Source organism: Xyrauchen texanus, chromosome 16, assembly GCF_025860055.1.
Source record: "Xyrauchen texanus isolate HMW12.3.18 chromosome 16, RBS_HiC_50CHRs, whole genome shotgun sequence".
Taxonomy (NCBI): domain Eukaryota; kingdom Metazoa; phylum Chordata; class Actinopteri; order Cypriniformes; family Catostomidae; genus Xyrauchen; species Xyrauchen texanus.
The window spans coordinates 12519483-12543593 of record NC_068291.1 but is presented as its reverse complement, the minus strand read 5'-3'; the positions used below and the strand labels follow the sequence as shown (position 1 = coordinate 12543593).

The following is a 24111-nucleotide window of genomic DNA, read 5'->3' as shown; positions in this document are numbered from 1 at the left end:
AACATATCTAATAGTCATCTCTGAAGAACATGGGATTTGTGCCTTTATGCAAAGCAATGGGTCTCCAATTTGTTCCCCATTCATAAAAAGTCCCAAATAATATACTGAAACATAACCTCTAAGGTCAAAAGCAGACAACGTTTTAAACAGATGTTCTTATTGGATGTTGACAAGAAATGTTGAACAAATAACACAGTATTTATCTTTTTATTCCTATATGGTTTCCTCTCAATAGCGTTTGCATACAAAATGTCAATAACAATTTAACAGCATTTGAAATGAACAAATATGAGAAACTTGGGAATACCAGGTAAGAGGTTAACTGCATTCTCTCCTCAGCAACACACAATTATAGCAAAAGAGCTTTTCAAAGGTCACGAATGGGTCGAATAAGCTGTGCATCTATCACAAAATGACCACAAAAAAAAAAAAAAAAAAGAGACCATGTATAGTTCAAAATAAAACACTTCACGGTTGTGCAGAAGGCAGAAAAATGGTCCGCCTCCACTGCGGAGATATTATTGTCACTGTATATAAAATCAACTATTAGAAAGCTGTGAAAGCACATCTTTATGAAATTAAGATGTAACCAAATGTTAGCAGTTCATGTTATACTAACTTAAGGCTGTTTTTGTATATGTGTGCTGGTAACAGATTGAGGATTATGCCAAGGAAGGTAATACGTTCCCAACTCCATAAAAACAGCTCCCATGTTTATCTCCCATGCAACTTCCATACTCAAACAGCACAATAAAAGTCTTCTCCAGCAGAGTGCAGTGCACTTGGCTACATGCCACTCTGCCCACCTGTACTTTCATAAAACTACAAATCTCAACAGCACAAAAGCCCTTACAAAATACTCCCAACTTTGAAGAAAAAAAAAAAACAAACCCACTCTTTCACAACAGGGAAAAATAAGTAAAATAAAAATGTCTTCTTGTAATAACACTGACCCATAAAACACATTCATCCATGTTCTCAAAGGCTCACGCACACCAACTGTCACATTTCACTCTGTCTACAGCACAGCAAACCCATTTCAACTGCAAGAGTCACGCCTGTATCCTTCAACTTTGCCTCACCTTTGGTGAGCAACCACATAGAAACCTAAAAAACAAAAATAAAAGCCAAAAATTTCCCCAAATATTGAGGAAAAGATTACACTCAAACAATTACATATCTTTTTCTTCTTCTTGCGGCTGCTCCCGTTAGGGGTCGCCACAGCAGACCGTCCGTGATCCGCATATTTGACTTGGCACAGGTTTATTCCAACAATTACATATAAATGAACAATAATAAATTGTATTTGGAAACCAGATTGAAATGTCAGGTGTAGCTATTATGCCATTAAACTCTTGGGGGGGAACTGATGCGACATGAGGAAAAAGGTGATCTTTATTCAAATGAAATCTAGTTGCTCAACAAGACACAAATATTATGCTTTCTTATAACACTTGTGATCAGAAGCATCTTCAAACCCATACAATGCAGACACAATTCTAAACTATACGTTGTGCTGAGGGAGCTGCAGCAACTCTTCTGCTATACTGGTACCCAAAGGTTTCCCAAGGTTTGTTTGTTTCAGTCGTCTTTATTTGGTCAGTAAATCTCAGAGCCGACAATACAGTGAAAGATCAGATGAGAGCCAAAATATGAAAGGAGGACACTAATGCTGTGCAAATCCATCCCTTGCAGAACAGTATTAGAGCAATGCCATGTCAGTATAAAATAAACTAGCATTCTCCACACTTCTGATAGAGAGAAGTGAAAAAGAGGAAACAAATGTAAAAGATTTCCTTTAATTAGAATACCAACAACTCCACTTAGCGAGAAGAACCTTTTCTTTGTTTTATATATGAAAAAACTAAAAAATTTGATGCCACAATTTTCTACGAAATTCTTAAGATTTTTTTTTTTTTATAGGACAATTATTTAACATGAAACCAATTTCTCAGTAAGATTAAAACCATTCAGACCATCATTATTTAGATAGTGGCATGAGTACTGTCATCTTTTCTTTAATCTAAGTGGGAGTTGTTGGTATCTGATGGCTCATATAAAAATATGCCCATGAAGAGGGCTCCTCTGGTGAGGGTTGAATGAGATATTCCCAATATGGGAAACGAGGAGATTAGATGTGTGATGCAAACTCCCTTGGCCCCTTATGGCTCCATGATACTGTCTTCCTTGCCGTGTTTCTGCATATGAGAATGCACTGCCTACAAAGACAACATTCATGTAAAATCAGAGAGAAAATAATAAAAAGCATTAACAATTTATTATAACAGCATTATTTGACCAAAACTACTGACAGATTTGAAACAAAGAAAGACAGGAATTTGCTTTCATTACTTGTCTTTGAAATGAATCATTATTTTCTTAAAAAGCTGGTAAATCAGCTTTGGCAACTACCAGCTTATTCTGCCGGAAAAGTTCAGTATTTGTGATCAAAGTGGTAACGTTTATCGTTCAAGCATGTACAAGTGTAGGACACTCTGAAATAAGAAGCAGATGCACTTCTGTTAATTCTGCAATTATGCTTTTTATTTGTTTGCCTTTGTTTTGCGGAAGTCGAACATCTATTGTCTTATTGGTTTACAAGCAACTGCATAAAATGTAAACATACACCATGAGAACGATGCCCTGCCAGTTTTCAAGCTAGCAGTAGCCTACTTTACTTCTAGAGCAACAATTTAAGGAATAGTTCAGCAAATATTACAATAATAATTTTTTACTAATTTATTATGCCATTGCAAACCTATATAACTTTATTTCTTCTACGCAATACAAAAGGGTAAAATTTGAATGAATATCCCAATCTTTTCAACACAATGGCAGAAGACAATAGAGGTAGCCTGATATAGATCCATGTATATATAGATAGACCGATATAGATATCGGCTTTACCGATTAATCGGTGCCGAAAGTTGCTTTTTGGAACTATTGGTTATCGAGAAAAATGTATGCCAGTGCTGGAGTGATGGCCAGCGGACGGCGATGGAAGATTTTACAGTTAGAATGGCTTGGTTCTACAGTATAACAGTGGCCTTTAGAGATTAAATAAAAACAATCACGTGGGGATTTGCTGTATCTAAATCTTTCATCATTGACAATATTCATCCATATTTTTATCCTTCAATGCATATTTTGTAATTTTGATTAGATAATCAACTGTTCTAAATTAAAGCGAGGGCATGCAAAGAAAAATATAACTATATGGAAATGTGCCCCATCAGCATGTGTCCAACTTCATATATATATATATTTATATACACATACACACACACACACACACATACCAAACCCTTCATGTTGTGAAAATATAGGCTATAAAATGCTTAAATACTTGATATAGAGAATTGTAACAGAGCCAAGTCTAAGTCATTTCAAAATAAGAGTCCCCGTGTGTTTTGGGTTTGTTTACAGTTAAAAGCTAGAAATTATTCACCAAATTAAAATTTTTCTGGTTATTATTGGGATTTTGGTTGAACAATAAACTGCATCTGGGATTTTATCCATTTTGAACTCTTGCAGTCTCTATGTTCTGTGTAAAGATGGTTTTAGTCCCCATAGGTTTAGCATACATTTCAATGAGCATGAAATCTCTTACACTCTCTTCCTCCACAATATTAATCTGCCGGTAGACTGTGGCTATCTGCTTTCCTACAGCAATCGTGAAGCTGCGTTCATGATTCGCATCAGAGCGTCAATGCCAGCGTCAAATGTCGCTTTGATCTCCACAGGAAAAGCGGAGTGATATTTAAGACTTGACATGCTTTTATGGTAGTTTAGAAACGCTAAAAATACTTTATTTCTATCACAAGTCATCTGGGATTTTTATGTACATCAAATAATAGTGCTAAGAGGTCCATTCTCCATCATTTTATCACTGATAGAGAAGCAATGTTGTGGTGTGCCTGTCACTGTAATGACTCAAGGCGGACACATTGCAAAGGTGTTTATGCTGGTTTATGCATTAAACATTAAATGCATTTATTGCGATTAAGAAAAATGTATGCGTTAAACTTTAATTAATCACATACAATTAACGTTAATTCCGACAGCACTACATAAAAGTATTCAATGATGTGTCAGTTTCCAAGTCTTTTGAAGGCATTTGATAGGTGGAGAAAAACAATCTGAAAATGTCAAAATCTGCATTGTTAATCAGCACAAGTTCTCGGGTGAAAACACAAGCCACCGAGGATAAGCTTCTCTCAGAGTGCTTATGAATGCGCAACACATGTATATATTTTACTTACATTTCAGGCTGTTTCTCACCAAAGCCTATCATAGGTCTTCAGAAGACTTGGGATATGACACATCAGTACTTTTGCATCCTTTTTAAAGCATGAAAGTGAATCTATTCCTGCCATTGTATTGAAAAGACGGACTGGGAGATTCATAAAAATTTCTCTTTTAGTGTTCCGAAAAAAGAAAGGCATACAAGTTTGGAAATACATGGGGGTGAGTAAAATATTACAGTATTTTCATTTTTGGGTGAAAGATTGCTTTAAAGAAAATTAAAAAAGTATTTAAAACATATTTTGGTGGCTGTTGCTTTAACAGATGTGGTACTTTAACTGCAAAAGTTAATCCGTAAAATTTTCCAGCAATGTGGCAATTTAAATCTGCATTAGGAGTGTGAAAAAGCATTGAGGGTTTGTTGCTGTCGTACCTGGTTGGAGCCGTTACGGGTGGTGAAGAAGGAGTCGCAGTTTCTCCAGCGACATTTAAACACCTGCTGTGCCGGGTTTGGTGTGGTCGTTCAGCAGGTGATGCTGCAGGTGCTCCATCACGCCAAAAATTAATGTACAGCCATACCACTGAAAAGAGTCATGCACCAGATAAATTACTATCTACATTATTTATGACCAACTTATTACTAAACATGACTCGGGTAGCCTCTTTGTCTTACCCAGCAGCGGTAGTTCTGGATCAGGTTCAATCGGACTGCTTGCACGCTTCCATCATAGCAGCCTGTGTAGATCTGCAACAGACAAACCACCGCTGCATTATTTTGATGATTATTTGACCACATAGCAAATAATCAATACTTTTAAAGCAATTTAAAGAGGTTTATGGAATCAATAATTGGATCTCAATAAGATCTCAGGGGAAATGTTTCATTGATGTACTCACCATGCTCTTATGGATGACCATACACATCACCATGTCTGAATGTCCACCATATACCTGAAGTCTGTCATGAGACTGGAACCACCAGAGATTTGGTTAATATCATAAAAACAGTTCATAAGCAAAACAATGCATCATATAATTGCAGCACAGTCCAGGTAGAGTCAAAATGCTTTTCAGCACATAAATAATTTATACCTGTAACTCGTACACACGGACCAGTTTGTCAAGGCACGCAGTGACCATCACCTTTCCCAAAATTGCCACCACAGAGACGGCATGACTGTGACCCTTATAGATCCTCACCAGTTCTCCTGTCTGTGGAGCCAGATATATAGAAGTGAGTTAAATACAAACAAGGCACTTACAAATTGTATCATAAAATGTGTAATTTTAATAATCTACCTTCATTAAACATGAAAATGCAACTAGATAATAATAACACTAGATAGCCCAGAGAAATGTAATGCTGATAATTATATTTAAATGACCTGCAAACACTTAAACTAAAACTAAAATACATATACAGAAACAATCTTGAAAACACTAAAGCTAAACTAAACATAAAATGTAAACCCTTTAAACTTGGATGGACCCTCGAGAAAATAAAATAATTGTCAAAATATTAACAAATACAGTCTTGACCAACACAAAATAGGCATTGTTTTAAAGCTGAAATTTCCAATGCATGTAGTCATTATGACAAAAACCGAACAAGTGTTTTAAATTTGCAGACAAATCAGGAGTGTTCCTTTTTTTACTGTTGCCATGTCATATGTTGTTGGAAACCTCTCAAAGAGTAGAATACAACCAGCCTACTTGTTTAACTCACAGACAAAAATATAGTCAGTAATAGCCAAGAATGTGTTTTTGACAATTATGTTGGTGTTGTTTATATGCTGCATTTTTGCTCTTAACTTCACAGAAAATAAACGGTACATAAAATATCATATACCATAAATTCGAGGAGAGGAGATCATTAGATTATCCACACGAAGCACAATGTTACATATGGCCACCAGGAGATGGCGCCAAGTAAATAATACAAACTCTATGCACACTCATTGAGTCAAAAGGCACTCATTCTATGAAATCTCATTTCTAAACTCATGTCTCCATGATATGCAAATCTTTAGTCACTATTATAATACATATGTAATTAGTTCTTACGTACAATTAGTTTTTTTTTTGTTTGTTTTTTGGAGATACTTTTGGACACCAAGATTTAAATCCAGAGATATATCATGTCAAATAAGAAAAAAAAAAAGCACATTTTTAGCCGTTTCTTAGGATGGAGTCTCAGAATGTATCATTATATATATAAAGGCTTATAACTTGTCAAACAAAAACACGAGGGTTAAGTCATTGTAAAAAAAAAATATATATATATATATATATATATATATATATATATATATATATATATATATATATATATATATATATATATTTTTACAATGACTTAACCCTCGTGTTTTTGTTTGTCAAGTTATAAGCCTTTAATTTTGGGTATACCACTAAAACAGTAAATCTTTAAAAACAAATTCAGAGCTTAGTGTTAAAAAAAAAAAGTTACACTGAAATAACACATTTAAAATAAAATAGAAATAAAAACTAAATTCAAAACTAAAATAACCCTGGAATGAGGAACTCACATGTATATTATATGCATGTACAGACTGGTCACTTGAGCCACTGAACACCAAATCATTCACCACCTGCGGAGAGGCAACATATACAATTAAAGCTCAGAGGTAGGCATTACATGATTCATGCAAAGGAAATCCTCTACAATGGTTTGGAATTATGTAAAGGTGGTGATGCTTTTTTTGGCCATAATCAGATCAGGCACACACCTTCAGGCAAAGTACGGTTTTAGTGTGGCCCTCTAGAGTACGCAGCAGTAGGCCATTCTTAGCATCTCTAACGCTGATCGTGGTATCGTAGGATCCGACCAGCAGCACATGCCGAGCACCTTCCTGAGCTGTCGCCAGGCAACTCACGGCCCGTGGGCCATGGCACTCAAACAAGTCCAACTGCTTATTGTTCTTCAGGAGACAAAAGGTAAACTTGTTAGCAAGATCTCAGTTCTCATCTGATCAAAAATCCACCTCTATAGATAACAGGTCAGTACAATAGTAAGCATGTCTATATTTAGCTCACTTCATGAGACTTGTTAGCAACCTGAATTGTGCGGATCATTAAACACTTCATACCCTGAGACTGAAGGTGATGACAGAGCCGTTGGCCAGACCGGCGTAGAGAATTTTCCAACGGTTATGAAGACAGAGCACTCGGTCTGGGATAGACAGCTGTTTCACACACTCTGCTGTCTGAAGGTGACAAACAGAAATAGTTGTAATATGTTTTAAATTATAGAAAGACATCTGAAAACAATCATATTATAATGAATGAAGACTACATTTTCGATCTGTTCCTCACACAAAGCCATTACACTCACCTAAAGGATTATTAGGAACACCATACTAATACTGTGTTTGACCCCCTTTCGCCTTCAGAGCTGCCTTAATTCTACATGGCATTGATTCAACAAGGTGCTGAAAGCATTCTTTAGAAATGTTGGCCCATATTGATAGGATAGCATCTTGCAGTTGATGGAGATTTGTGGGATGCGCATCCAGGGCACAAAGCTCCCGTTCCACCACATCCCAAAGATGCTCTATTGGGTTGAGATCTGGTGACTGTGGGGGCCATTTTAGTACAGTGAACTCATTGTCATGTTCAAGAAACCAATTTGAAATGATTCGAGCTTTGTGACATGGTGCATTATCCTGCTGGAAGTAGCCATCAGAGGATGGGTACATGGTGGCCATAAAGGGATGGACATGGTCAGAAACAATGCTCAGGTAGGCCGTGGCATTTAAACGATGCCCAATTGGCACTAAGGGGCCTAAAGTGTGCCAAGAAAACATCCCCCACATCATTACACCACCACCACCAGCCTGCACAGTGGTAACAAGGCATGATGGATCCATGTTCTCATTCTGTTTACGCCAAATTCTGACTCTACCATCTGAATGTCTCAACAGAAATCGAAACTCATCAGACCAGGCAACATTTTTCCAGTCTTCAACTGTCCAATTTTGGTGAGCTCTTGCAAATTGTAGCCTCTTTTTCCTATTTGTAGTGGAGATGAGTGGTACCGGTGGGGTCTTCTGCTGTTGTAGCCTATCCGCCTCAAGGTTGTGCGTGTTGTGGCTTCACAAATGCTTTGCTGCATACCTCGGTTGTAACGAGTGGTTATTTCAGTCAAAGTTGCTCTTCTATCAGCTTGAATCAGTCGGCCCATTCTCCTCTGACTTCTAGCATCAACAAGGCATTTTCGCCCACAGGACTGCCGCATACTGGATGTTTTTCCCTTTTCACACCATTCTTTGTAAACCCTAGAAATGGTTGTGCATGAAAATCCAGTAACTGAGCAGATTGTGAAATACTCAGACCGGCCCGTCTGGCACCAACAACCATGCCACGCTCAAAATTGCTTAAATCACCTTTCTTTCCCATTCTGACATTCAGTTTGGAGTTCAGGAGATTGTCTTGACCAGGACCACACCCCTAAATGCATTGAAGCAACTGCCATGTGATTGGTTGATTAGATAATTGCATTAATGAGAAATTGAACAGGTGTTCTTAATAATCCTTTAGGTGAGTGTATATGGCTTTAGCCAACTTAAATCAAATGCACGTATGGATACTTTGATGATACATTTTTGGAGCCTCATTATGTCCAGCGTCCACTTTAATTTGATGGAAAAGAGCAGAGAAGACGTTTTGCTTTTTGGGAGAACTATCACAACCAATGTATTTGGACCAAAGTACCTTGAGGCTGTAACAGCGGATGGTTTGGTCACTTGATCCTGAATACAGGCGCTGTCGCAGGCCTACTCCATATGACACCAACAGGCAGTTTACTTTACTGCTGTGACCCTCAAACACAGCCACACACTTCCGACTCTGTACAAAGAATAATGAAAGAGCAATGAGACCTTAACCAGATACCTACTTTTGAGTTCCATTCATAGAACATTTAACTTTTATATCCAGTGGTGTATTTTAAAAGGCATGGTAATTTGATGCTGCTAGACCCACTCAATGGAACAGATGTATGAGGGTCTTACAATCAGGTCAAAAGCACGTATCGTGCGGTCCCCGGAGCAGGTGTAGAGCAGTCCATTATGGATCTGCATTCCATTCACTGCCTCCTTATGGCCTTCAAACTCCCCTTCTGTAGGACACTCCTCCTCCCCAGGATCTGACAAATCTGATTATACACACACACACACGCGCAGATATCGGCTATTTGAGTAAAACATTAACACAATGATAGATATAAGTGTAAATGTGTATTTTCTATACATTACTTCCATGTACATATATTAGATTTACTTTGCTGTGAAGTAAACAGTTTAAAAAGTGCATCTTTTAAACACTTTTTTTATTGATCTTTCAAATTGTGATGTGATTGGCTAAAATTGCTTGGAAATAGCTCTACAACCTACCTTGCATTAAATAGATTACAGCAATAAAAAATTATTATATATATATAATAAAAAAAGGTTTATTTGTAAAGGAAACTTCTTTTCATTTAAAAATGGCAAAGAGTGCATACAAATATATATATATATATATATATATATAATGTTTTTAGAGTTATGATTTTTTTTAATTAGATAACCTTTTACTATCTGTGAGGTTGTAATTACATCATTTTAGTACATAACACTACATTTCATATCTACCACATGTGAAAGTTTGACTATTTGGACATGGCAATGACCCCTAAATATTCTGTCTAGGGAGGCAGTTCACTAGGTTTTGAAACAAAATGTACATGTACAACTGGCCAAAGTGGTATGTTATACGTTTAATTTAGGTCATTTAATGGAGTTCCCAAGAAAAGGCACAGTGGCGTGCTCCCTCTGTATATTAATTGGCACATTCCTTAGGGCTCTTATTCCACCAGCCACTTTCAGAGGCACAGGTTAAGAGTGCCTGCTCAGAAACTAGCAGGCACTAAAAATACCTTGCCCTTAAAAAGTAATTTGGGGACATGGTGAACTATTTTTGTATGCTGATCATGTTAGTATTTTAATTTAGTCATTCTGCTATGGCTTACATTGAGTAGGGACAGAACTAGTTGCATTTCAAAGTATGTACTGCGATCACACCATACACGACGAACAAAATGGAAGCATATTTAGTAAGAGAATGGCATAGGACATAGGATACTTAATGTTTAAAGGGGATCTATTATGCAAAATTCACTTTTACATGGTGTTTGAACATAAATGTGTGTTGGCAGTGTGTGTGTACACAACCACTCGATAATGCTAAAAATCTACCCAGTTCTTTTTTTTTTATCCCAATTAATCATAAGCACCGTCTCAGAACAAGCCGTTCACAGATTCTGTACAAAGTGACATCATTTTGTACAGGCCCTGCCCAAAACTGTTGATGGACACTGCCGACGGACATGTTTGTTTGTGTTGTTTAGTTATAGCGCATAGCTAATGTTGTAACAGTATTTGTGTGTGTGCGTTACTCATCCATCGTTGCAAAACTGCTTAAAAAACTCTACAACAAATAAATTAATTTTTCAAATAACCATTCAGAAACATCCTGGTTCATTCTCAAAGTTGTTAGTTCTGACGGAGCCTCTCCCTCATCAGTGTCTGACTCCACTTCAAACATATAGTGCTGAACACCACTATTTTCACTGTCAGTCATATTGCTTATGATGTCTAGTTATCTGAAGCAGAGATGTCAAAACTCCGCCCTATTCTGGATATGGGGTGGGGAGCACCAGCTCATTTGCATTTAAAAACACACACAAAAACAACTTGTTTTTATTCCCACCCAAAAATGGGGATTTTCAACATGGTATAATAAATGATCTGTAGGGTATTTTGAGCTGAAACTTTACAGACACATTCTGGGGACACCAATTAAATCTTGTGAAAAGGGGCATAATAGGTGTCCTTTAAAATTAGACTTCTTGTGGCAACAAAATTTGTTCACATACCTGAAGGTACCTTGGACTCAATCACTGCGGTGGATTTTATTTCACTGGAAAAATAAAAACATTAGACATTTCAATACTGAGACACACCAATCACAGTGGACTATGAAAGTAGAGTCAGGGTCCCTAAAGGTCAAATTCCCACATCTAAATTTGTCTTGTGGAGACCAGCTGTACTGTCGGTGAGCTCTTGCCCATCAGAAACTGTTAAGTCTTCTACGGTCTCCACAAAGCCTAACACATAAATGCTTGTTGAACAAGATCTTTGATCATTCAGGATATGTTTTCTTTTTACTAAACATCTTAATTATGAAAATGCTTGTTGACACAAAATAAATCTGTTAGAGCAATCATTTTGGCCTGGGGTTTTGCCCAGAAAAGTTTACATTGCTCTGAGGAATGAGGAATGTTTCAAAATTGTCCTTCACACTATTCACACTCGTCTTGGACCAAATTCTGGATTTGATTCCAACTCATCCCCCCGCAGGTCTCTAGATTAGATTTGTTTTATACAAAAGTAATATATTTCTGTCCTGTTACTTATATATGAATTTGCGTAAATGCTTGAACATGCATACTTTGATTTCTCAATACATGTGAACTGCTCTGAGAGTGCTGGCCCGCACATGAACACAGATCAGTGCATCACAGGTTTATTCTGAAGCACATACAGACCATGTTTATCGGTCTTCATCACAGCCTTTTGCAGTTTAATAATAACATTTTGATGTTATTTTGATTAATTGTGCAGCCATGAAAGATCGTATACTTGTCTACTGATGGTCTTTATTAAAACTTACTGGGCAAATGAAAAGCGCGTGAAAATCATCACAATATTGCTTAATTTTATATCATTTATTATAACGTGAATATTCAATATATAGCCCTGCTCTATCCCAAACTAAACATCAAACAAATATCCTTAAATTTGACAGCCCAAATCATGATGCTTACCTTTCACAGGTCTTTATTGTACTGCTGGTGTCAATTTCACTGGTTGAAGTGACCTCATTGCAGGCAAGGTTTTGGATGTCTGTAGTTGCATGGTCTGTGTCCACAGTAAATGACCTCTTGACTTTCTTTTCAGGCATCAACTCATCTGGATCTGAAGAATCTAGATTGACAAAATCAGTGGGCAAGGGTGGCGGAAGCTCCACAATCTCTAGTTCAGATGAATCGGAGTCGGGAGCTTCATTCGTTGGTGGTGGTGCTAACTTGGTTTCCTGTGGTCCATTCTTTGAAGCTTCGGTGATCAACAACTCTTTTTTCTCACCCATCACTTCTGCCATGGAGGGTGACTTGTTGGTGCCACTGGATCGCGGATGAGATCGGAACTTGCGTAAAGGGCGAGAAAAGGGCTGCTCTGCATCAAGCTCTGAATCGCTGATTTCAGGCTGTTCATTGCTCTTTGCCTTCTTAAGACACTTCCTCTTCTTCAACTTCCGAACACGCTTAACTGGATTAGTCTCTGGGTGATTTGAGAGAGACAGTGGCTTGGGGGAGAGGGTTATAGGCATGAGTGGGGAAGAAGGGTTGGCTAACCCTTCATGAGAGCATTGTAGGCTTTCTGTGCAGGGAGAAGGCTGCAGTATATGATCTGATTGAACTGCAGTCAAAGACATTCCTGTGCTGTCTTGGGGAGAGTCCATTCTACTGATGTACTTGAAGGTAGGTTCTGTGTTTAACGACAAAGGAATAAACATACAATCTTTAATTTCTAAGAGCAATGATTATCTTTGTGCTGTAATGTAATGATTGGAACTTACCTGTCTGACAAGTTGCAAACACTGTTTGCACAGATGTGGTGCTATTGGGTCCTGGGATGGGGCTCTTGACAAGGTGGTGCTCAGGGGTGAGGTTACTGGGAGAGATGGGCTCCTGTTTGATGGTAACAGCCAGAGGGGAGGTTGGGGAAGGAGAGTGTGATTGGGTAGCTGTGGTTGGCTGGTTTTGGGTTTGGGAGGTTAACTGAGAAACTTGTGTTAATGGAGTCATGACATCCTCATTGCTCTGCTCTTTCTCTGGCAACTCAAATTCTCCTGAAAAAGAGTTTGGTGTTTTTGATTTTAATATTAATTTCACTATCAACAACAAACATGCTAGGATTATGTTCTGAGATCTTGTACAGGGAGTGGACAAAATAACAGAAATAACATTGTTATCTGAATTAAGGACGTCTGTTTGAAATTCCCAAGGTTCAATAATGCTTAGATCTGGTGGGTGCCATAAATTTCAGCTTTTTAAAATCAGAATGAACTGTTATGTTGAGATTGGGTCACAGAAATGCTGAAGTGCACTATGTGATGACCTTTTTACCCTTTTGGTGAGGTTTGATTTAAGGATTACTGTTTTTATTGGCAGATGTCATTTTTAAGTGATGCACTTGCATTTTGGGCACTGATTGTTGGCTTCTTTGTATCACTGTCAGTTGCTTCACTTTTGATACATTTTGCAAATTAGCATTCAACCTAATGTGACTCACATTTGCAGCCCTATTTGTACATGTGCAACCCTTTCATATGGTGTTTCTATTATTTTGCACATTCCTAAATAACCATCCCTTTATAAATAAAAACTATGAACTGAATGAATGTGTTAACATTTCCTCTATTTCTAATTTCTGTACCTTGCATTCCTTGTAGAATTTCAATTCGCCTGGTTCTTAAAGTGTTCATCTCTGTGGTCACCTGTGAAATTGTTGAGTGGGTGTCAAATTAAAAAAGCAAGTGAAAGTGAGAAACACAGTGTAAACAGAATTTTTTTTTCTTAATAAGGTTTTACCTGTTGTTTCACCATAAGCAGGCGCTGTACTTCCAAATAGGCGGCTTGTAGGGCAGCACGTGCCTGAATAAGACTACTGTCCACTGCCTGAAGAGAACTGTTAAGCTCCTCCTCACGTAGAGATACTGCCAGCAACTGATCCACTTGAGAACGTTCTACAAAATATAATTTATAGACACATTTAAATACCCAATGCAAACAAAACTGTTTAGATTTGTTTAATAAAAAAATTTAGTTTCCTTACCTTTCTTAGCCTTGATTTTTTGCCTCTTACTTTTCCTATTTTCATTAGGAATCTCTGGAGACAAAACATCCTAGTGGAAAGAGTCAATAGTAAGATCTATATTATAAGATCTACTGTATGTTATTAAGTTATTCATGCATTATTACCCACTGTGATTCAAAGCAAGTAAATAAATGTCTCATTTAGAATCATTATTTTATATAAAAGTAACCAGCCTCTCATAAGCTCCATTTCAGTCACCTACAACACAATATTTTAAGTCACCATAGGTGCACTCCCAATGCGAAGGCTGTTCAAAAGATTCTAAGATACCCCAAATCTAAGGCAGCAACACATGTATACTTTGCAGTTTGTTTTTTTTGCCACTGATCAACAGAAATATTGACTATAAATATACTTCAATTCTGAAACATATAAATAAAAATAGTTTAAAATAGAAATATTGACTATAAATATACTTCAATTCTGAAACATATAAATAAAAATAGTTTAAAAAGTGACTATTTTACCCAATATTTGTGTGTGATATATAATGCATTTAAATTGAGAAGTGCTATTTGAGTGCTGCCTATGTAGAATGTTTTAAGTCAGTCACTTATGAAGTTGCATTTTGGTTAGGATGCTGCCTTAAAACAAACATGGAAGGTTTGAAGCTTACCGTAGGTGCTCTACGTTTCTTTCCATTTCCTTGCATGTCATTCAGCTCAGTCTCTGATGTACAACCACAGTCTCCTTCGACATCCACTGGACCCTGAGGTGACCAATTTGGACCCTGTATCTCAAGATGACCTTTTGGCTGCAGATCTTCTCTCCTTAGCTGCTGTGAGGGGCTGCTAGGAGGACCGTCCCTCAGTGGATCTACAGTTTTGAGGAGGGAGCTTGTGCCAGCAGAGTGATCTTTGACCACACTGCTTTCAGACAAGCTACGCTTGCGGGAAGGGACAGGAACTTGATTGAAGTCCAACAGAGAGTCCCAATGGAAGCCCTCACAAAGAGGGTCATCATTTTCATTCATTTGGTTATTACCCTCAGGCTCACAGGGCACCATTTCTATACCAAATCTGAAAAGATTCAGGACAAATATTGGATTATTGTGTGAATGAAGTAACAATACATTTGTATGCAGTACTTCATTTTTTAAGAGTAAACACTCATGCACTACCTTGGTAAGCCCTTGCCCTGCTCTTGCTTCTTGCGTTTGACTTCCTGGTAGACCTGGTCCCAGTTGACATTCCGCCGGGAGCAAGAGGAGCTAATGAGCTGCCGCAAGGTGGGCTTGAGTCCACAGTCCTTCTCTGATTCATTCTTCCGTGAGTCATTCACATTCCTAATACGTCTGGCAATATTCAAGTTGGGCTCATGGGCTGTTGCTTTGCCTTTGGTACCCATATGGCGGTTCAGATCCCTTTTGAGACATGCAGGCAAGGCAAGCTTGCTTAAAGGGGGCACTGAACTGCCTGCTGTTGGTTCGGATGGACTGCTATGGGATTCCTCTCCAAGTGGGCACAATTCTTCATCTAGTGTGTCTATGACTTGATCTTGGACTGTTATGGGAAGGTTTTCTTCCCTTTCGCTATATCCCTCATCTTCGTGGTCAATAGTGGAAGTACTAACTTGCAAGGACTGCAGAGATAGCCTAGTGTCATTTCGCACACTGCCAATCTGTAGTGATGTTTCAGTTCTTGTGAACTGTTGCTTGTCATTGCTAATAAGCTCATCAAAAGTCTGCCCCTCTTGTACCTTGTGCTTGTTCAGTTTCTTCTTACGTTCATGTAATTTTTTAACCTTACTTTGCTCTAAACTCTCTACTTGCAGGGGTTCCTTAATCTGAGAAACTGTATTTGTTCCTTTAGTGTAGTCCTCTGGGCCAGAAGTGTGAACTGAGCTCTTTCTATTAAGCAAGGTCTCCTTGGCTTTTCGCAGCATCTCTGATAGGAGATGTTCTTGTTCTGCATTAAAGATGGCATGTTGTGGGAATTTGGAACTTGAATGGGAATGCAGAGAACCTTTAGAACTGACAGAGTCTTGAGTTGCCACTTGCCTGAGATTAGTCTTTGAACACTGGGTCCAAGAAACCCCATTTCGAGCATGGTTGCTAGACTTCTCTAAACGTTTAGTTGTGGAGGTGAATGAGTATGTGCTACTACTGCCACTGTTCTTGATGTAACGTTTCTGGTTCTGCCTGCAATCATTGGCTTCATGGTAGGGCTCTGTGGGTTTATACTGGCAGTTTCTCTGGTCTGCTATAGATTTGTTCTCCACGTCCTGGTTGCTCCTGATTAAACTTTGTACCTTACAATTTTCATGAGATTCCACATCTGACTTTTCTGAGATTGGCTGAGGCATCATTTGAGATGAAGAATCCCCAAGTTTAGCTGGTGGATATGGTACCCATCTGTGAGCTTTTTCAGACTTCTGACCCTTACCTTTGTTGTGATCATTCTCTCCACCAGATTCTTCTACACTCTGCTGGCCCTTTGTCTGACTCTCTGTGCAGTTGGGTGTCTTCGGTTGTTCTCTTGCAGGAGATTTAAAGTGCTTAGGTGACACATATTGTCCCTGCCACTGACTGTTTTTCCAGGGAGACTGATTTCTTAGTTTTGGAGGGCAGACCCCGTAGCCACCTTGTCTACCACCCCAGATATTTCCTTGGTTGCGCAAACTCCCTCCCTGTCGATCCATGAATCTCCATCTGTGCAAGTCAGGAGGTCCTTCAGCATGCCATGTGGCACACCTAATCTGTTGGTTAGGGTTGGACCAGTGGCTGCAGTCAGAGGAGGAAAATCTAAAATTCTGCCAGTTGGAGCCTTTGCCCCTTTTGGGCATTTGAGGGAAGTTGGGATAGGGTCGGTCCCAAGAGCCATACTGCTGGTACATCAAAGGCCTTGGCCCCTGCCACTGAGCCTGATGCTCCTGCCACCTCTTCATGTTCTCCTGCTCCTCTTTAGCCTGCTTTGCAGCAGCCTCTTCTTTTCTGGTAGAGTTAAACATACAATTATGACAGAAATGTATTCAACTAACAAAATTTGGATGATACATTGACAAATAAGAAACTTTTTTTACTGTTTGAAATGTAAGATAATGAAAACCTCTAAAAGAGCTGCCTTATCCTGTCGTTTAGAGTTAGGATTGTAAGGGGGTCATATGGTGGGATAAAGTTTGGCAAATGGTAGGCAGACATCTGTTGTGGACCTGTTGCTTGTGAAAATTCCACAGTTTGTAGTATTCCCCACCAAACCAAATTGCATATTAACATGGAAAATGCTCATATTCATCTTTAGACAATTAAAAGACACAAACAAAACTATCAAGCTGCTTCAATAGAACAAATCTTTATAATAGCAACATAATTTTTTAAAAAATAAATATATCAATAAGGAACAGCAAAAGGTTTGTGTTATTATTGAATGTGTAACATGTTCATTGTAACACTTGGTCCAAAAAGACAGTTAGTGTGAACAGACTATTTAAATGCATTCTGCTAATGCGGTTTAATGGTTGATTAGCTGCAACGCCATGCTGTGGTGTGTCTATGTGAGAGTGCAAGTGTGCAGTAATGGCTGTTTTAGACCTCCTGACACCTGTCAGACCAGTTTGCAGAAAAGTTCAATATAGAACTGTAGGTGTTGTGGCTACAAACAAAGGATTAAATCCCAGAGGAAAAACACTTCAGTGAGAAAGCTTTTGATAATTTATTCCATACTGCCAATCCAATAACTATTTTATTTTTTTCAAAATTACCCTGATTATTTGATGTGCCCCCATCAAAAAAAAAAAAAAGAAAACAGTTGGTAATGCATGCAATCAACCCCCACAAAATGTTGTACACCAATGTATAATCTGGGTGCTAAAAGCATATTGAATAAAGAATAAGTACTTACTTGACAATTTCCTTGCGTTTCTCAATAAGCTGCACAATCTCTTTGTCAAAGTACTCCTCATCTTTGTCTTCGTTTAAAGGCTGGTTCTTCAGATCATCAATACGCTGTTTGTGTAAGGGGCAGGAAATGTGACTGGCGTAGTCAGTCAGGCTCACCACTGTCACTCCACAGACCCGGCACTCATGTCCGCAGTCCCTGGGGACAGAGGGGGACAAAGGCTGCTCAATACTGCCCTCGGGCATGTTTATTGCTTCTGCGTCTAATCAGTTAAGGTCCTTTTTAGAGATCAGGAGGCAAATTGACTTTTGAAATATTGGAGATGAAAATAAATCCAACTTAAAGTTACTAAATAAAAGAGTACAATCTTCCTGATCTTGTACGTCTACAGAGACTTCACATTTGGTTTAGAGCGAGCGCGAGCGAGAGCAGGAGGTGCTGGGAGGTTTTAAGGCTTCGAGGGGTGACCACCCTCTCAGCAGCGGCTGAGTCTTAGCACGCTGTCATGATGGAGTCTGCTGTGCTCTGAGACAAGGGCTGGGTGAGCTGGTGGATTTGGTGTGTAGAAATGGGTTCCCCCGCCCCCTATCTCCACCTTCCTCTGCTCTTTAGGGCTGCAGCAGAGGCAAGACTCTTTAGAGATAGATGTAATGCGAGCTGCTTACAGTTACCAGCTCGAGGACCCCTCTTAGGTTTAGCTGCTCTATTTAGTGCCAAACTCGTGAGCTGATAAGATTGCTATTGGCAGTTGGTCTATCCCTAAAAATGATGTCAAGGCAGCTTGCCCGTTTCAATCAGCACTCACTGACCTTATTATTTAAAATCTAAAAGCTTTGTTATGCTTCAGGAGGACTATGAATCTGACATTAGCATTATATGATCATACCTATGTCCTACAGTTCACTTTGAACATTCAAACTAATGAATGATTATTGATATAAACCTTTGGTCTGATTAATGTTTTAAATATAACATCATATTTCTCTTACTAAATAAGAGAAAAGTTCCATCAAGAACAGTGCAACTAGTTAAAATGTGGCAAAACTGCAAAAGACACTGTGTTTGTGTCTTTGACACTTCAGATTTCAATACCCTCCCCATAGAAACTCATTCTCACTTTTCACATTCCAGAGATCTACATAATTCTCACATGAGAGAGGCAGTTGTCATTTGTCAGCCTTGCCAGTTGTTTCCAATGTCCCTATATTTACTCCCTGGTTATGGCAGCTGTCTCGGCTTATCCACCCACATGCCTGACAATACACATACTTTTCATCACTGGTCATAACCATATTTTACAAAACCTAAACTCACATGCCAAAAATGGGCCATAACACTTGATGAAGTGTCATGAAGTTCACTTGATGGGGATAATAGTTCAGACTATACAACAAAAAATAATCTGCATCTATTACACTTAATTTTACCTTGATATCAAACTAGTTTACAAATGTCCATCTGTTTGACTTACAAAGATTACAGACAACAAAAGCCCCCAAAAGACTGCATAAATACAATGATAAATGAATTTGAGAGTATAACAACTGTCTGAGAGTGTAGAACATTGGCTTGTTAGATGCACAACACAGGTTCTTACCGGCCTTTCAGATTCTCCAGCTCCCGATGGTGCAGCATACTTCTTATGTGCTCTTCCATCTCCTACAGGAACACAGAGACCATTAAGAACTTAGTGAAATATATTTTTGTTTGTTTGTTTCAGATATAATATAGGGGAGGCACATTCCAAATACTTATCAAAATCACATTAAACTAGCAAATTTACAAAAAAATGTGAAAGGCGTTTCTTTTTTTTTATCCAAAGCAAAGGCTACTTGTAGCTAGGGATGCACAATACCGATATCCGAATCGGATCCGATACCACGCTCGTGTACTTGTACTCGTAAAAGCGCACAGATTAAAATCAAGTCACACCCTAGTGAGATTATTTAAAAGCAAAAGCTGCGATTTAATGAGATAAATAGATCGTTTGCATGTGCAGCGTTTTAATGTGAGTGCTTGTGAATATGTGGAGCCGGTGTTCTGCAGGCATAGAGACACGAACTGCTCATAACTTTAGAGATCCTTAGCTCATACATGGAAAACACTATTATGAGCATTGCATGCTCTGTTTGTAGCAGATGACAGCAGGTAGAGTGCTAATTCACTTGTTTGCAGGAGTCATATACAGTCTACATATTTATTTATTTTAGGGATGTCCCGATTCCATTTTGTTTTTATTAAATTTAAATGAAAAAAGTATGACAGAAATAGATCACTACTATATAGTTATGTAATATTCACTGTTATACTACTACTGCTACTATAAATAATAATCAATAGTAACTAAGCAATATCTGACATATGCGATGCTATACTATGCAGCATTTATTTGACAAAAATAACTCCAATGTTATTTTTAGGATTGTGCTGTGAGGTTCTGTATACAAGCACTTAATTTGATTTAGAAAAATACAATTTATGTTGAACATGAATTGTTATACTTTCATTTGATTAAAGTTAATTAAATAATTAATTTAAACACAATTTTGATGATAAAATTGAAATAAACTGCTGATACTGAATTCGGGGGGGACGACAGGTATCGGACTCTGTATTGGCGAGTACTAAAAAAAGTAGCGGTACTCGTTCTCAAAAAAAATTTATCGGAACGTCGCTACTTGTAGCCTAACCATAGATCTCACAACAGAACATTGGATGACACTTGCTTGATAGGTCAGACAGGTGATTACATGAGAGCATAAATTATAGTTTGTCACACAACCATTAATATCTCAGGCCAAGTGATCATATTGTACAAGGACATGGAAAGAGTGTCCAAGTACTCACGCTTACCTTTTTGGAGCTATAGACAGTTTCACAAAGAATGCATTTCTGTTCTTTGCCCATGTTGAATGACATGAAGGTGTCTCAGAGCACCAAAAATAAACAGAGATCTGTAAATGGAGACAAAAAATATTATATGGATGGAAGGATGGAAATTTTGGCAGCTATTCTACGGGTTTGTAACAAGCTGTGTATCAGACTAAATTTAGCCAGTGACATCATCTAAAACTCAGCCAAGCACATGGCTCACAAATGACTCCCCTAGCTTGCTTGTTTATTTCATACTGCAAAAGCTCTTATGTAGAAGTTCTGCCAAATCTTACATTAGATTGTGTGGGATCAGCAATGGGGGTTGGCCAAACTCCACCTGCAGTCCATCAGGCAGGAAAGAGGGTCAGTGTATCTGGCTCCATTGCAGGATGCCAGGACACAAAACAGGGACACAGCTCAGGTCAAGAGGCTAAATGCAGTATGCTGAGAGTGCAGCACTTGTGCTAATGACAAATCCATTGCAGGGTTGTGCCTTGACATGTTCAAAACTTGAACATGTTTTGGAAATCTTCTTGCACCTAATGTTATGTGATACTGATCACGGTTTAAATAAAAATACACACTCTTCGACATATCACAAACCACTAATCCAAAGTTTAAACTTAGGAAAGTAACTTGTCCTTCACTGTTTATGCTACAAACTTGGAATGATCCCTCAAATCATGTGGTTTATTATGGAGAGGTGTGCTATTACTTTTCTAAGAACTTACCATTTTCACATGGTGGATTTGTAGGGACCAAAATAGTGACGTATAGGTCTCTGTGGAACAATAATGGGTTTCACAATCTGTGGGCATGTAGGAAGGGTATTTCTAAACTATCCAATTAGTAAGGAATCTCAATGTAGTAGGCAAATCATGTAAAGTGGTTGAAAAACACCCATCCCAGTTTGAAAATGGCCACTGTTTGGGAAACGCCCATTTTTGATCTTAAGAGACACAAGTCTCAAAATAGCTGATACTTGGGGGTGGGCTCTTTTGACTTGGGCCTGTAAACAACCACCCAGTACACCTTAGCCACTGCATAGCAATGGCCTGGCAACCACCCACAACACCCTAGGATCATGGCAGAAGGTTTTGCATGAGCATTTTCTACAGAAAATGTAAACATTTTGATTTTCATAGAAGTACAGCTGCAGAGTTTGACATACGAGAAATTTTATACATTGTGATTTCCATCTTTGTGCATTAGGCAAAAATGAAAATCTACCACTGCAATTATGCTTCAAGGAGTTCAAGATCTCTGAAAAACACAGAGCATACATGAAAATCCATGAAACAGCCCATAAATAGTCCAAAAACAGTATAATAGTGTATAATTACATGATTTACCTACTGTAAATCTACACAAGGATGGGAAACATGATTCATTCTATAAAAGGTCAATACATGCGTTTTCAGTTGTTATGCCTATTGCAATAATAACTCATATGCAACAGACTGCTGTTCATTCATTCAAGCAAGTGGCAGTCATTTAAAACCTCTGGAATGGGGTGGAATCACACAGCTCCAGGGGCGATGCCAGGATTTTTTTTCACAGGGGTGGCCGGGTAGGGTACAGTGATCAGTCTGAGGTGGCCAAGAATTTCCATCTGACAGGGTGGCGGTGGAAGTGTTATTGGGGGGGATGCTTCTGTCTGGCGGTGACATGGCCCCCTCTCTAGAACTGCCCCTGCACAGCTCTTCAACAATTTTCAGGGCATCGCTGTGAACTGACACACTTTGAAATGGAACCAGTGTTTCCCCTATTTGTATTTTGCAGCAGTGCTTTTTGCTACGGTCCAGATCATTGAGATCACATTTTTTTTTCCCATTCTGATGGTTGAAGTAAACATTAACTGAAGCTCCTGACCTGTATCTGAATGATTTTATGCAATGCACTGCACTGCTGCCACACGATTAGCTAATTAGATAATCGCATGGACTGTTGGTGCCAGACAGGCTGGTTTGAGTATTTGTGTAACTGCTGGTCTGCTGGGATTTTCACACACAACAGTCTCTAGAAATGACTCAGAATGGTGCCAAAAACAAACAATATCCAGTGAGTGGCAATTCTAAGGATGGAAATGTCTCGTTGATGAGAGAGGTCAACAGAGAATGTCCAGACTGTTTCAAGGTGACAAAGTCTACGGTAACTCAAATAACCACTCTGTACAATTGTGGTGAGAAGAATATAATCTCAGAATGTTATTCTGAGATGAGGGTTGGCGCTGTTTGTCGGCACGAGGGGGACCTCCACAATATTAGGCAGCATGGTTTTAATGTTGTGGCAGATCGGTGTATATTCTTCGACCAACTCGCCTTAATATGGGTCAGGAGTTGCGGGATTGTGGACGTTCTTGTGGAATTCTTTTTTTTTTTCAGAGCCCAACATTCCATGAGATTAATATGGTTTGCAGTGGAAAGATGTGGCACAATGTCAGTGCAATGAGAGGCATGATCTAAGTTCCCCCTAAAAATCAGAGCCACTGCTAACAGCAATACTCTAAATAGCTCTTAACCACAGGTCAGTGTGTATATCCTCTCTTCAAATGCTATCCAACACAAATTAAGACCTTAGCTGTCTTTAAAAAAACTGTTGCTCTAATATAATAACAGGGTGGACCATGAGACAGTCTGAAGGTTAATAATAAGCTTCGAGAGTTACTACAAATCAATCATTAAAGGAACCTGTTAAAGTGGTCTAAAGATTAGTGTGTCTCCAGCTCTTCTCTGAAAACAACTGTTTACAACATCTTCTGATAGGCTAACAGCTCGTTAGCTCACGTGCTAATGCAACTGAAAATACTGCTGATAAACTAGCTGCAAAAAACACTTTTGTGAACACATCACGAGTTTAACTACTTGACATAACAGCTCTATGTATGATAGAAAACAGATAGTGAGACAATGTAAACATACTGCTGTTTTAACATGTGCAGATGCGAACACAATCTATGCCATCCACTGACTGCATGGACTAAAATGTGTTTATATAACAAGCAAAACAACGTAGAAAAAGACAAACCCGACTTTCAAATATACCTCTTAATTCAAGCAGAGACAGCATCTCTTCAGATTTCCATATAAATACATCATTTATATTTATATTGCAGACTCCTTAGCAACGTTGTGTGTTCTGATCCGGTGAAGTCA

At 38.6% G+C, this 24111-nt stretch overlaps 1 protein-coding gene across 1 annotated transcript; it reads right to left on the bottom strand.

Annotated features, from left to right (window-relative positions):
- Positions 1–80: 80 nt before the first annotated feature.
- LOC127656619 (zinc finger protein 106-like) lies at positions 81–24108 on the bottom strand. Its single transcript, XM_052145031.1, is given in 23 exon segments — positions 81–2219; positions 4679–4756; positions 4758–4826; positions 4919–4990; positions 5143–5214; positions 5338–5457; positions 6795–6857; positions 6996–7187; positions 7356–7472; positions 8980–9114; positions 9279–9421; positions 11183–11226; positions 12134–12854; positions 12946–13218; positions 13806–13866; positions 13961–14115; positions 14205–14274; positions 14863–15265; positions 15367–17178; positions 18086–18280; positions 19680–19741; positions 20936–21036; positions 24001–24108. Coding segments are annotated over 22 exon segments (4980 nt in total). The 5' UTR covers positions 21002–21036; positions 24001–24108; the 3' UTR covers positions 81–2162.
- Positions 24109–24111: the final 3 nt, after the last annotated feature.